The following is a 14,197-nucleotide window of genomic DNA, read 5'->3' as shown; positions in this document are numbered from 1 at the left end:
TCAGTTTTTTGACCATGAAGCTTTGTATTTTAAGTTACTGGTGACTGTCCTGTGCTTCATTCATTATAGAAATGAAGGAATAAAGACTCAGAAGATGTCCCACTTTTTTCATAGTCTAAATGTTCTTGATTTTGGGATCTTAATCACGCGCCATTGTTGCCTGGGTCTGTGAGCAGGGGGAAGATTACTGGGGTATCAGAGAGGTTAACTCTGACCATCTGTTGCTTAAAAAAAAAAACAACCTGCAAAAAACCACAAAAAAGTAAGCCTCCTTAATTGACTGTATTTTAACCTGAGAGCCTGGCACCCTGTGTGGACTGCGAGCCTTGCATGCGACTATCCAGAGAGCGAGCCTGGCAGGGGTCTGTAATGCAGGTTTTAGCAATTGTATGTGTGGACTTTGTTTTCTTTTCCATATTGTTTCTTGATATTTTTGAGTGAGATAAAAACTCTTCAGAAATATAGCCACGTTTGGCTGTGACTCTGCTCTCCCGCTGGTCTCACCGTGGTTCTGTGGGAATCGGGGGTACCCTGTTCCACTCCCAGCGAGCACCTCCACACATGCTCTGTCACTTTTTTTTTTTTTTTAAATAATGGAGGTACTGGGGATTGAACCCAGGACCTCGTGCATGCTAAGTACGCACTCTACCACCGAGCTATACCCTCCCCCTGACACGTGCTCTGTTCTTTATAAACCTCAGACCCTGCTTTGGTGACTGGCATTTTGTCCTTGGGAGCTCTGATGAAGTCTTGTGCAGGCAAGCTTGCTTTAAAAAGTCCACATTAAAGACTGGTCTGGCAAGACGTTGGCTACATAAAGGAAGGTTTCCCTAGAAAATCAAGAAACCTCCCCCCAACCCCGACTTTCCCTGGTTGGTCAGTGAGGAGCACCCCAAACTGTATTTGCAGAACCAAGACAGAGGGAACATTGACATCATCTTATTCTTTCAGGAAACACAAAACCCTGGCTTTAATTAAAGATGGCCGTGTCATCGGTGGCATCTGTTTCCGGATGTTCCCATCCCAAGGGTTCACAGAGATCGTTTTCTGCGCTGTAACCTCAAATGAGCAAGTCAAGGTAAGGGCAGCCCAGGGCAGAGAAGAAATGCAGGATGTGGTGCTTCTCACTGAGATGCCGAGCTTGGTCTGGTCTCTCTGAGCCGTGTCCAGAGAGGGTTCCCAGTGGCGTCCAGGACTTTCCGAGGAGAGTACTCTCTCTGCAGGGGTGTGTGTGTGTGAGTGTGAATGTGAATGTGTAGGGCACACGCTTCCACAGACCAACAGCCAGGCTCTACTGGGCTGGGTTGGACTTTGGGGCAGGGTGCCGGGACACCACGCAGCCCCAGGTGCAACTCAGGAAGACTTTACAACAGGTGAAGGGATGCTTGAAAGTAAGTCTCAGTGCCGCTGATGGTTTACATGTGCACACATGCCTGGCGACACTACCCTCTGGAGTGGGAATGGTGCCCTGTGGATTAGGAAGATGATTTAGGAGGCTTACACTTCAGGAAGATTTCTTAGGACCTTGTGTCTGAAGGGGGACGAAGACTAAAGAAATTCTGTAAGGAAAGTCATGAAAAATTTGAATAAATTAATGACCGAGTTTCCGAAATATTCATGCAGGGTGTGGAACATGGGTTTTTTGGAGTGTGTGTGTGTGTGTTCGTGCACGCGCATGTTCATGTGTGTGTGGCTGGCCTGCCTGCCCACCTGGCCTTGGCTCAGGTCCTTTCCTCCTCTGGACCCAGAATGTCCGTCCCATCGATGCTGCAGTTGGCATTGCAGTCCGACTGGAATAAAGGAGTCTCTCAGTTGGCAGAAAGGTCTGGATTATGTTGTGTTCTCCTCTGCTGCTTTTATGAAAGTGGAACCAGAAATATGTCTTCAGACTATTATTCATCGGTATTTTCGGAGCCCTAAAATCACGAGCAAGCAGTAGAAAGATAAGCAGCTCAGAGTTGGATGACTGAAAAAAATGACTGGAAGCTATAAGGGCCCGTCGACCAGTGAACTACACTGTGATGTGCAAATGGGAGCCATGTGTGTGATTTTAAATTTTCTAGTAGCTAAGTCGAAAAAAAAAAACAATGAAAATAGGCGATCACTTCTACAAATATATTTTATTTTTCTCAATATATCCATGGTGACAGGCACTCAGCGTCAGAGTTACTGAGACATTTTACACCCTTCGATTTGTCCTATGAGTGTATTTACATCCTTTGATCTGTGCTGAGTCTCTTGCACGCATCTCTGTATGGACTCGCCACGTTTCACGTGCGCCCTGGGCTTGGACAGTGAGGGTCCAAGGATGTTGTCGCCTTCTTCCACTACAGTGAAGCAGTGCTGTTTACAAGACCCAACAGTGAGCAGCTGGAAGGGCCCCTGCCCGGCGGGGGCTGCAGCCGGTGCGGTGGGTGTTGCGCCTTCATTAACAGCTCTTCTCTGTGCGCGTCCCAGTGCCAGTTACAGCGGCTGCGATTTATTCTCTCAGGGCACGGACAGGGCTTCTGTCTTTGACTCAGGGTACGAAGCATCAAAGGGCAAACAAAATCCATCCATCTCACATTCATCATTCTGACCGGGGAAGGTGAGGGCCGGACTTTGCTGGAAACTGGTGTCTGGCTCTCTTGCAAGGAATTTTGACAGCGTGTCTTTAGATGGGGCTGTTGCTGTGCGTACCGTGTTTTTCTCTCCTCGCCCAAGTCAGAAACAATTCCAAGCGTCCAGGATTTAGGAACTTACTTAAGAGGAAAATTTTGTCTGGGTTTTCATAGGGAGAGGAGCTGGAAAATATGTCTTTGGTTTATAATTTCAGAAAAAGATGGCATAATTTTTGTTTGCAAAGCAAGCTACACCAAGCAGCTTGTTTGGAAAGGTTGGTTAAGGTTACCTTGGACACTTTGAGGATACCAGAGGGAAACTAAAGGTGTTTAATAATGAATTGGATGCTTTGTCTTATTACTTCCCAGAAGGGCAATTTATTTTTTTGCCCCCAAATTATGTAATTTTCTAAAGACTTGAAGAAAGGTGGCCAAACATCACAAACTGAGTAGGAAAAACTAAAAAAAGAGAAAAAAAAAACTTTAAAAAAAAAGTGAGTTGAAACTGTAGTTTTAGAAAATGAAGATGAGTCTTTCAAAACTGAGTAGAATGGATGAGTCAGGGAAGCCAGTGCTGGGAGCACGTATTTGTGAAAACAGCAAGTTCATAAGTGGAGGTTTAAAAATTTTCTGTAATATAGTCAAAGTCTTGGCTAAATGATACTTTAACATTTGCATCCACTCATTTTGGAGAATTAAGCTTCTGTACAAATTCCTGTGAATGTTTTAAACAAGGTTTATTTGTGAATTTACCTTGGTCAGAGAACACACAGGATAACATTTGAGAATTTACTTTAAACTCACCTGGTTTTAGAATAGCTTGTCTAAGAACTATTTGGATTTGATATTACATGCAATACTACATACAATACATGCATAACTAATACCATAATAAATACTGTTATAACCATTGAAGTTACCAGGTGGATTTGGAAAGGAATCATTTCGGTGACAGTTAAAAATAAAAGCATAACAAATAAGGGAAATAGTTCTGGGGTGAAAATCTGAACATTTGCATATAACAGCTTAACGCTGTTAATATGTCTTTAACCGAGGAATGAATTGTTGATTGATTTAATTGAAGTATAGTTGATTTATAATGTTGTGTTAGTAGTTTCTGGCGTTCAGCATAGTGATTCGGTCATATATACGTATATATATATATATACGTATATATGCACATTCTTTTTTTAACTTCATTTTTTTTTGAAGTGTAGCTGATTTACAGTGTTGGTTTCAGGTGCACAGCAAAGTGGCTCAGTTATACATATACATACATACATATATTTTCAGATTATTTTCCATTATAGCTTATTACAAGCTATTAAATATAGTTCCCTGTGCTACACAGTAGGACCTTGTTGATTATGTATATATAGTAGTGTGTATCTGCTAATCCTGAACTCCTAATTTATCCTTCCCTACCCCTTTCCCCTTTGGTCACCATAAGCTTGTTTTCTACGTCTGTGAGTCTGTTTCTGTTTTGTAAATGAGTTCATCTGTCTGATTTTTTTTAAATTTCATATACGTGATACCACGTGATACTTGTCCTTCTCTGTCTGATTTACTTCACTTAGTACGATCATCTCTAGGCCCATCCATGTTGCCAGGGACATATTTGAGCATCCACTCCTGCCAGTCACAGTACTAGACACAGAGAGGGTTCGAGTGAAAAGACACAGCCCCTACTCGCATGCACCTGGAACCTGGAAACTGTCTTTGGAGAGGTGACGAGTTAGTGGCCACTGATGGAGAATCTCTTATGTAGGTTTTGGGAAGCTGTTTACTAAAGAACCGTTATTGTTCTTGAGGAAAATCTTTGGATTGTGGGTGAAGGGGAGAAAATGTATAGGTCTGTGAACTCCTTGCAGGGTGGTGTACACAGTGAAAGCCGAGCTCTCTTCATCAACCACATCTATGTTAAAGCGAGTTTCTTCAGAAGATGCATTTCTACTGTATATAAAATAGGTAAATGACAAGGTCCTAGTGTACAGCACAGGGAGCTATATTCTGTATCTTGTAATAACCTATAATGGAAAAGAATCTGAAACAGAATATATATATATAAACTGAATCACTATGCTGTACACCAGAAATTAACACAACACTGTAAATCAACTATACTTCAATTTTTTTTGAGGTGGGGGGAAGGGTAATTAGGTTTATTTATTTATTTTTAGAAGAGGTACTGGGGATTGAACCTAGGACCTCGTGCATGCTAAGTGTGCACTCTGCTACTTGAGCTATATCCTCCCCCCACTGACTATACCGCAATTAAAAAAAAAAGAGGTGCATTTCTTCCTGATTCCTAGACATTGCTATTCCCGTGCACAGATAGTTCCCTCAACTAGCCAACCCTTCTCTTTTCTTCAGTTTTTTTTTCTTTCACTTTTCTTTAAAAATAATGTTTAATGACATAGGTCATGCACAAGGACATTTTCAGATCAAGCAAAAATCCCTGTCGCCCATCCCTATGCCATCCAGCCACTGTCAACCTGGTGTGCATCCTTCCAGGTGGTTCTCTGCTGACTCACGTATGTGGATGAGTACCTGTGTGTAAGAGGTTACTGTGTGGTGTGCTGTTCACATAAACAGAATTCATCCTGTACCTAATTGGAAAAAAAAAAACCCCAACACCTTTCCATTATATCTTAGGGGTCTTTCAGCTTTAGTGCATAAATGTGGTTATTTAAATTTATATTTAGATCAACAAAAATTAAACACAATTAAAGTTTCAGTTTTTCAGTCACTCAGTACTCAGTAGCCACATGCAACTATGTTTCTTTTTTAGTTTAGTTTTTCTTTCTCTTTTTTTTTGGGGGGGGGCGGCCGGGTGGGGGAAGATAATTAGGTTTATTTATTTTTTAATGGAAATGCTGGAATTGAACCTAGGACCTCATGCATACTAAGCATACGCTTTCCCACCGAGTTCTACCCTTCCCTACATGGGACGATGGCTGTCATTTTGGACGGCATAGATGAAGACTATTTCCATCTTTGCAGAAATCCCTTTTGAATGTGCTGATATAGAGCTCTTTTATTCTTTTTATATAAATTTGCATAATGCAGAAAGACCGTAATTTGTGCAATCATTCCCTATTGAAGGCATTCATGTTTATTTCCAGTTATTTTCTATCACAAACAGTGCTCTGTTTGGAAATGATTTCTAGACACCGAGAAGCAGCATTGTTACATGAATGAATATGGCCACAGTCTCAATTTTAAAAATTATGTCTAGATCACCCTTCTCAGTGGGTTTTCTAATTTACACTTGCCCCAGTGGTGGTGGAGAGTACCATTTTGCCTGTCCCACTGACACTGGGTATCATCAGCCTTAAAGAAATTTGCATACTGCTGAGTGAGATATTCCATCTCCTGATGGAGTGCCCTGATTACTACCGGGATCGAATATCTTTTTTATATTTATTGGTTATACTTATTGCTTGTTCCTTTGATGATTTATCTTATAGGCTGTCTCTCTCTTTTTGCAATGATCCTGTAGAAGATTCTTGATGTCTGTTTCTTGTATCTCTTACACCTGTACCCTCCCTGTTTGTCATGTGTCTTTTGTTTATGGTATCTTAGTTCGCTTATGAATTCTTTAGGTCTTAAACTTTGAAGTTGTCTCCTTAATAATCAGTCCTTTCCTTTATGCTTTTGCATTTTATATTTTCTTTAAGAAGTCTTTTTGTATCCCTAGGTTATAAACCCACTTTCTTGTTATCTTTTTAAAATACTTTTGTGTAGGTTAAGTTTTCCATACATAAATGTATGGGTTTCCAGTCCATCTTCTTACCTTGTTTTCCATTTGACAAAACTCCTTTAAGGCATAGCTTACCTTCTCCCTCTTAATTATCTGACACTATTGTTCGTTACTTCCTCATGTCTTCTGGCTCACTCAGAGGTTTGGGGCTTCTCAGATCTTGCTTGGAAAGGTCTGAGAAGACCAAGTGGAAAATCCTGTGCACATGATGGTACAGTTCTGTGGAAGGACGGCTGATTTGGAGTCTTTGCAGGAAAACACTTGAGTTAGTTAATATCCTAGTAGAGATCAGCACTTCTCACTTACGTGGATCTTTTCACCTCAGGTTCTCAAATACTTTGAAGATAAGCAGAAATTCATAATCAGTATTTACTCCAGAAGCCTCTTTATTTATCGATATCCAGCACGTAATCTCCAGGAGCGAACCAGCAGCTTGTAGCCTCGGTGTGTTCTTCTCGAAGAGCCAGAAACTTGTTTTTGCAAATGATGACCGTAGTTCAGTTCAAGGAGTTAGAACATTTTGGTTCTGTATCTCGTTTTCAAAGTTGGGAAATGCAGCAGAGGGTGTTAGTACTATATTGGTAATAACAGTCTCTTAAATTTGCCAGTATTTTCCAGTGAAAATGTAGGGCTTTCTTTTCTCCAGAACCTAATACATTTGTCTGTATACTGACCTGCACACAGGGCTACGGAACGCACCTGATGAACCATTTGAAAGAATATCACATAAAACATGACATCTTGAACTTCCTCACCTATGCAGATGAATATGCGATTGGATATTTCAAGAAGCAGGTCGGTTGTGTGTGTTTTTTTTTTTTTTTTTTTTTTACTGTGCAACTCTGTCTGTCATTCCTTTTCTTAATATGTACTCAGGGAGCTTTCATGCAAATAAGCCCCTCTCCCCTCCCTAGTGTTTTCTGCTTATAAGAAGGACATACATTTATTTTGCAAGCCTTCAGCCAGAGGTCAGCTTCAGACCAGATCAGAGGGTATGACCAGTACACTGTAAGTACTAAATAAATGTTGAGTGCAGGGATGAATGCCATCTGTAAGTGAAGGGTGATACTGCACCCTGAAATTCTAAGATATGGTGTCCCCGGGCCAAGGAGACATTCCCATTGCTGGGGGATTGGAGTTCCCTGTGAGTGAGAGCAATCGACTTGGTCTCTGGGAGTCCTTCATTTCTGACAGCAGAGAGCAAATTCTAACGTTTGCAAAGGGCTGCTGGTTCCGCAGCACACAGAGGCCTAGGGGCTTAGTTCTTTTGGTCAGAAGTTCTCATCTTAGCTCTCTGAGGGTTGCTCTTTGCTACATTTTTTTTTTTTTTTAAATAGTGCTTTATAATTCCTAAACATGTCCGTTTACTTTTCAGACTACCAAAGTAATGTATAGTTACCGTAGAAATTTGGGGAAATGAAATAAAGGACAACGGGGGAAAAAAAAAAAGAAAAACTGCTTATAATTCTACCACCCAGAGAAATTTACTGTTAATGTTTTGGTAAATAGCCTTCTAGTATTTTTTTCTGTGTGTGTATAAATACAAAAGTTGGCTCATGCTGTATGTAATTTAATTACTTGCCTTTTTAACTTAATACAGTCTGATTTTTTAAAATATGATTTTTGATGGTTCTCGGAAGTTTTGTTGTGTAAATGGAAAATAATTTATTAAGCCAATACCGCATTTTGGGACATTTAGGCATTTTTTGTAAGTAAGTGTCCATATGTAAGTATATGCTTGCAGACATATTTAAGATTTTGTTATTCACTGCCAAATACTGTAACAACTTCTTTTCTTTAGCAGCATTTCAGGGGGCTCAGGAAAGGAGTTGATAACTGAAAAATATTTTTTTTAACCCCTTTCCTAGTTAACAAATCATGCGTGTTTGTATTTATTTGAATATTGTGAGGTTTGACTTTTTTCCCTTGTTAACACTTTGTTCATTCCTTGTTCATTTTTTTTGAACTGCCACTTCATTGCATTTTGCCTCTTTTTCTATTGAAATGTATTAAATTCTTTTTTGTTTTTCATATAAGTCCTCATATGACTAGAAGGCTTTTCCTCCTCCAGTGTTGGATAGTTAACCTATTTATTTTCTTCTCGTTCTTCGGGGTGCATCTATGATTGTTACAATAAAACTCACTAGAGAGAGCTTGGGGGATTGTTCTACTGAGGGCTTGAGTGTCAGCTGTCCTAGGCTGGAACCGCATCGCAGAGATGAAGTCCCAGCCGTGCTTCTTAAATGACTTGTCTGCTGTCCCCTTTCAGGCCTATGGCAGTTATTGCTTGGAAAATAAGTTTTTGCTGAAAGAGGAGGCAGGACACTGAAGTCCAAGTCATTTTCTCCAAACTCTGAAATAGGCACTGTAAGGAAAATTGTTACAGATAAGTGACTATGTACCCTGTAGAGCTATGTAAACACAGCTTAAAGTATGTAAATGAATGTCCTGTGAAGCATTACTATCACTGAAACAGCCACAGTTGTGATGGTCTGGAAGTTTTTTGCCTGTCAAGTGGGTGTTTCATTTCCTCAACATCAGGGTTCTAATTGGTGTATGTATATATATGTGTATATATATATATATATAGATAGATAGATAGATAGATAGATATATTTTTTTCTCCTCCTTTATGGCGGCACTGTGGATTGATCCCAGGACCTCAGGCATGCTAAGCATGTGCTCTACCACTGAGCTATAACCCTGCCCCTAATTGCTCTATTTTTTGACAAACTTTTCTTTCAGAATTTAGATCCATGTCAGTTTTTGATTTGTTAGGACTTCTAGAGGCCCCCTCTCCACTTTGGGAGAAATTGTGTAGTTGGATGCAAAATTAAATGTTATTTTTACTTAATAGCCTCTTAAGAAACTTTTTAATCATATGTATGTTTTCCTAGGATTTTTTTTTTTTTATGTTGAATTGCTTCCCATTTGCACAGTGTGATTTTTGATGTTTCTGAGCTTCTTGGAAGGGTTTCATGCGAATCCTTCCCGGGATAGGAGAGCTTGGATGTGAGCTCGGCGTGAAGGCGTGCCCAGCGCGCACGACAGGTCTTTGAGACACAAGGCCCATCTGAATGAAGTTATTTGCCTTGCAGGGTTTCTCCAAAGAAATTAAAATCCCTAAAACCAAATATGTTGGCTACATCAAGGATTATGAAGGAGCCACTTTAATGGGATGTGAGCTAAATCCACGGATCCCATACACGGAATTTTCTGTCATCATTAAGAAGCAGAAGGAGGTAAGCTTGTGTGTCACTCACATTCCTGCCCCAGGCTCAGTCGGGGTGAAATGCACGTCACCCATCGCCGTGCACCGTGTGTAGGGTCTGTGGATACCATTGCCTCGGTGCCGTGGTTTATCTAGGTTTCTTCTTTGAAGGTATCCTTCATCTCCTCTCTAAGTCACCACTTCTAAGAGGGTCAGCACATGCTAAATTGGTGTGAAATACAAGACTTGTAAACTATGATGCGCATCTTAATTTTGCCTTCAAGGCCTTTTACACTCTGGCCTTAAGCATCCTTTGCAAACTCACCTCTTTATTTCCCTTTCTCAACTCGTCTCCAAAGGCTGTTACTGATGCTTCAGCCCTCTTGCTTGGTGTCTTCATCCATCACTCACTTGCTCTCCCAGCACGCACGTGCGCGCGTGCACACACACACTGGACCACACACCTGCCTTCCTTTCCTCTTCGAACTTCTCAAGCACTAGGTGAGCCACGCATTTGAATTTCAGTTACTCATCACCTGACATTTACCTTAGTGCGCATCAGTCTCTCCTTTTGCGTTGCACGTTCCGAAAGCTTATCCTTCCTGATATTAAGCGATTTGTTATCTGATTCCTGGAGTGAGGTCTTTTATGCACATGAACTGAAAGAGAAGCAGTCAAGGGAACAATTGATAGAGAAATGTAGAAATTGCCACGTAGTCAAGACAGCAAAAAGAAACACAGAAAGTGCATAATTGGGGCGTGCACACTGGCTGTCTGTGAAACCAGTGAACTTCATGCCTTAAGCCCAGGACCACCCCCACCCCAGTTCTTTGGAATTCAAAACCTGGGAATTTGCCCTGTGGTCCCTCATCAGTTCTACTTTTTACTTCTGCTATTCATTCTCGTGGGCTTTTCTCTAGCCAGTGACCAAAAAGACATTTGCCTTCAGCCTGTCTGTGTCTTCTGGTTTCTGCTCATGTCCTTGATCCCATTTCTTAGTGGCTTGTCAGATGTCAGTGACGTCGCAGCCGTGAAGCTCCTTACGCCATGTCTGGTGCAGGGTAGGTGCTCCGTGAGGATTTTCCTTCTCCTTAAAGTAGTTCAGACTTGTTCTTACACTTCCCGCGGAAGTGAGCAAAGGGCTCTTGCTAAATTAGAAAATAAAAGCAGCCTGTGTTGTTTCTCGGTCAAAGATGTCAGCCTGAAACAGAATTCCACGTCAGGTGCTTGGAGAGTCAGTGGGAGCACTGCAGGCCCCTCTCCCTCCTTGTCTCTCTGGAAAGGCTCCCTTGCTCATTGTCCTCCAGGGGCTTAAGGAGCAGGTCTGAACTCACAGCCCGTTGTTCACATCTGGGGCTGCCGTCCAACCACAGCCGTCCCCGCTGCGCCCACTCCTCCGGCAGCCCCGGCCCATCTCCGCGGTAGAAGCTGAGAGCAGGATCCCCCGCAGGGTCTGCAGGTTCAGAGTCCACACCGCTGGCTCTTCCTGCATCGAGGGGGGCGCCTCCACATGAGCTGCGTTGGATGGCAGCGCCCAGTTTTTAGCAGGCAGCGCTCCGTCCCCTTCCCCGCTCTCTCGCCTTTTGGGTCTCTTCCCCATTCTCCCCTCTGTTCTTCTCTAACACACCCTAGAATGGATGATGCTGGCTTGCAGCTGTTAACCTAGTTCTTTTTTTTTTTTTTTTAAATCCAGTCATTTATTTTAAAGTATAAATTTCGGGCTTGCTGGACAAAATCCCACTACAGTTAACTTTTATACAGACACTACTCTACTGTGCAATTAAAAAAGAAAAGCCCACAGAAACCTTCAAAACCTAATTTTAAAAAAAGGGCAACTTGCTATAGCCCGGTTTATATTAGACATTAGGAAAGTCTTCTACTGTCTTCTTATTTACAGTTTCACCTGCAATAAAGAAAAGTCAGGAGGCAGTTTAATCTAGTTCTTTTAAAAGAACTCTGAAGCCACCATAATAAGATACGCGAGTTCACACATTGTTTTTTTCTCCAGAGTTCAGATGATTTTTACAGGTGTCGTTTATTCCAACTTTGGAAACGTGCCGGAGGAAGGTAGGGACCAATGGTGGTAGGAGACACACTGTAAATATAGGGAGGGCCTCCCCCGCCCTGAACGCGAACAAGAGCAGAGAGCTGTGCTTGTGGGGAGTGGAGGGGATCCGAGAGCAGGTGCCCCAGTAGAGCTGCTGGGGGAAGGCGGGTGGGGTGCTGTTGGTGCGCATGGCTCCAAGGAAAGGTGGGACTCCTGAGAAAGTGGGAACAGGCCGTGAGCAGCAGTGAGGGTGTATGTGCGGGGGCTGGGAGGCGGGGTAATTCTTAAATCTTAGTTCACGTGTGGGACCACAAGAGACTGGGTGTGAAGGAGCCAAAGTCAGGGTGAGGGAAAGCAGTGGGGGTTTTTTGTAGGACGACACGCTGAGGCTTGGTGACGTGTTAAAGGTGGGGGAGTTCCCCCAGTTTTCTGTTTGGGAAGACCAAGACTGACAGCAGTGGAATGAGAGGCGGATTTGAGGAGAGAAAGATGACATGATGACGAAGTAAAGACATTTTCTGGGGAGGTGAAGAGACTGGAACAGAAGTAAAATGTCTCTTTTCTCCAAAGTGATCCTTGGAGGCGCAGTGAGGTTGGAAGCCCCTGCTCCCATTACCAGTCACTTCCCAGGGGCTCTGGGAGGGGTAGGGAAGCCACCTGCTGGGTACTCACAGTAGAGAGCATCCTTGGTGAAGTGAAACAACCTTAAAAATTATATTTGAAACTGTATTTTCTGAAGGCGTCCATTTAAGAGGTTGCCATTGGGATTCTTTTTTGAGAAGACTTGGACTTTCAAATAAATGCAAATCACCCATCGAGATCTGTCCTGTCCAAAGTGGCAGCCGCTGGGGGGAGGGTGCAGCTCAGTGGTAGACTCTGTGCTTAGCATACACAGGGTCCTGGGTTCACTCCCCAGTACCTCCATTAAAAAAAAAGCAAAACACCTAATTACTGCCCCCCTCCAAAAAAAAAAAAAAAACCCAAAACAAAACAAAAACCAAAAACACACAGAAAAATAAAGCGGCAGCTGCTAGCCACATGTGCTGGTTGAGTGCTTGATATGTGGCCAGTCGAAATTGAGATGCACCGTAAGTGTAAAAAGTACATTCCAATTTTGAAGATCTAGTATGAATAAAAGCATGCGAAATATTTCATAATTTTTTCTATTGATTATATGCAGAAATGATAATATTTTGGATATATTGGATTAAATACAAATATATTGCTAAAATCAACTTCTTAAAAAAAGGGGGAGAGGCTACTGGAAAATTTAAAATTACACGAGTGGTTTGTATTATATTTGGACAGCCCTGGGTAGATTTACCAGGAACGTACTTTTGCCGGTCCTATTCATTTTATTCAGTTCTTTGTTTAGTTGTTAGGATTGTGTATTCACATGGTAGCCTTTACCAGCCTTCTGTTTGAAATCAGGTAGTTAGGAGCTGGCATTTTTTGTTTTCCTTCATGAAGTCAATGAATGACTGCTACTGTTGTGGTTTTTTTTTTTTTTTTTTTTTCCAAAATTCAGTTGTGAGATGGTTAATTTCAGGATGGTGACTTCTGAGTATTTTTTTTTTCTTTCCCTTTATAAAGGTAAAACTGCACCATTCTGGAAACAGTTAACTCAGGACGTTAGGAATTATTTTTCAAAACAGTCACCTCTCAAAATTCCCTCACTGGTCCTGGCAGCTCACACCATGGCTGTGTTGCTCTTTAGAGCTGCGTTTTTGTTTTTGTTTTTATTGACGTGTAGTTGATTTACAATGTTGTGTTAGTTTCAGGGGTACAGCAGAGTGCTTCAGTTATATATATGTGTGTGTATGTGTGTGTGTGTGTGTGTGTGTGTATATATTCTTTTTCAGATTCGTTCCCATTATAGGTCATTACAAAAAATTGAACATAGTCCCCAGTGCTGTACAGTAGGTCCCTGTTGCTTATCTGTTTTATATGCAGTGGTGCGTATCTGTTAATAAAGCTGCCTTTTGGGGCTCGGAGCCTTGGAACCCGTGATCACTAGTAAGGCCACCCTCCCAGGCTTCGGGGTCCTTCTGAGTTCCACCCCTCCAGGGTAAGGGGTGGCTCCTGTCCTGGGACGTGATGGTGCTTGGGCAGCTGGGCCGTGTCCTGCAGCCGGGGCCGGGGCTCCTCGGGGAGCAGGGCAGGGTAACTGGTGCTTATGCAGAAGAGGACGGTGGATCCTGGGGACAGTGTGTTCTCTCAATACTGCCTTTTTCTGGGTGGCAGGGGACAAGTATTTGGCAACAGCTGTGTGACGGACAAGAAATGTGCACTGGTAGAGCAGCCTTTCGCGTCTTACCTCCCAGATAGCAGTCACCTTTTCCTTCCTTTTTGTTCTGAGAGACTTTATGTTGTTGGGAAGACGACTCCTTAGGAGGACTGACTGGGCACAGCCTTCTGCCACTGAACCTGTTTTCTTCTTGTGCTTTCCAGATCATCAAGAAGCTGATAGAAAGAAAACAAGCCCAGATTCGGAAGGTCTACCCTGGACTTTCCTGTTTTAAAGACGGAGTTCGGCAGATTCCAATAGAAAGCATCCCGGGAATTCGTATGTACCC

General features: G+C 42.4%; 1 protein-coding gene across 2 annotated transcripts in view; it reads left to right on the top strand.

Moving 5' to 3' along the window:
- The window catches only part of KAT2B (lysine acetyltransferase 2B), a 92,625-nt gene that overhangs the window by 74,426 nt on the left and 4,002 nt on the right, over positions 1–14,197 (top strand). For both annotated transcript variants that reach the window (XM_032488715.1, XM_032488710.1), the window contains 4 exons: positions 952–1,078; positions 7,048–7,158; positions 9,462–9,605; positions 14,073–14,187. In XM_032488715.1, the coding sequence (XP_032344606.1) occupies positions 952–1,078; positions 7,048–7,158; positions 9,462–9,605; positions 14,073–14,187 (497 nt within the window). The remainder of the gene's footprint in view (positions 1–951; positions 1,079–7,047; positions 7,159–9,461; positions 9,606–14,072; positions 14,188–14,197) is intronic.

This window comes from Camelus ferus, chromosome 1, assembly GCF_009834535.1.
Source record: "Camelus ferus isolate YT-003-E chromosome 1, BCGSAC_Cfer_1.0, whole genome shotgun sequence".
NCBI lineage: Eukaryota > Metazoa > Chordata > Mammalia > Artiodactyla > Camelidae > Camelus > Camelus ferus.
This window is presented reverse-complemented; position numbering and strand designations above follow the sequence as displayed.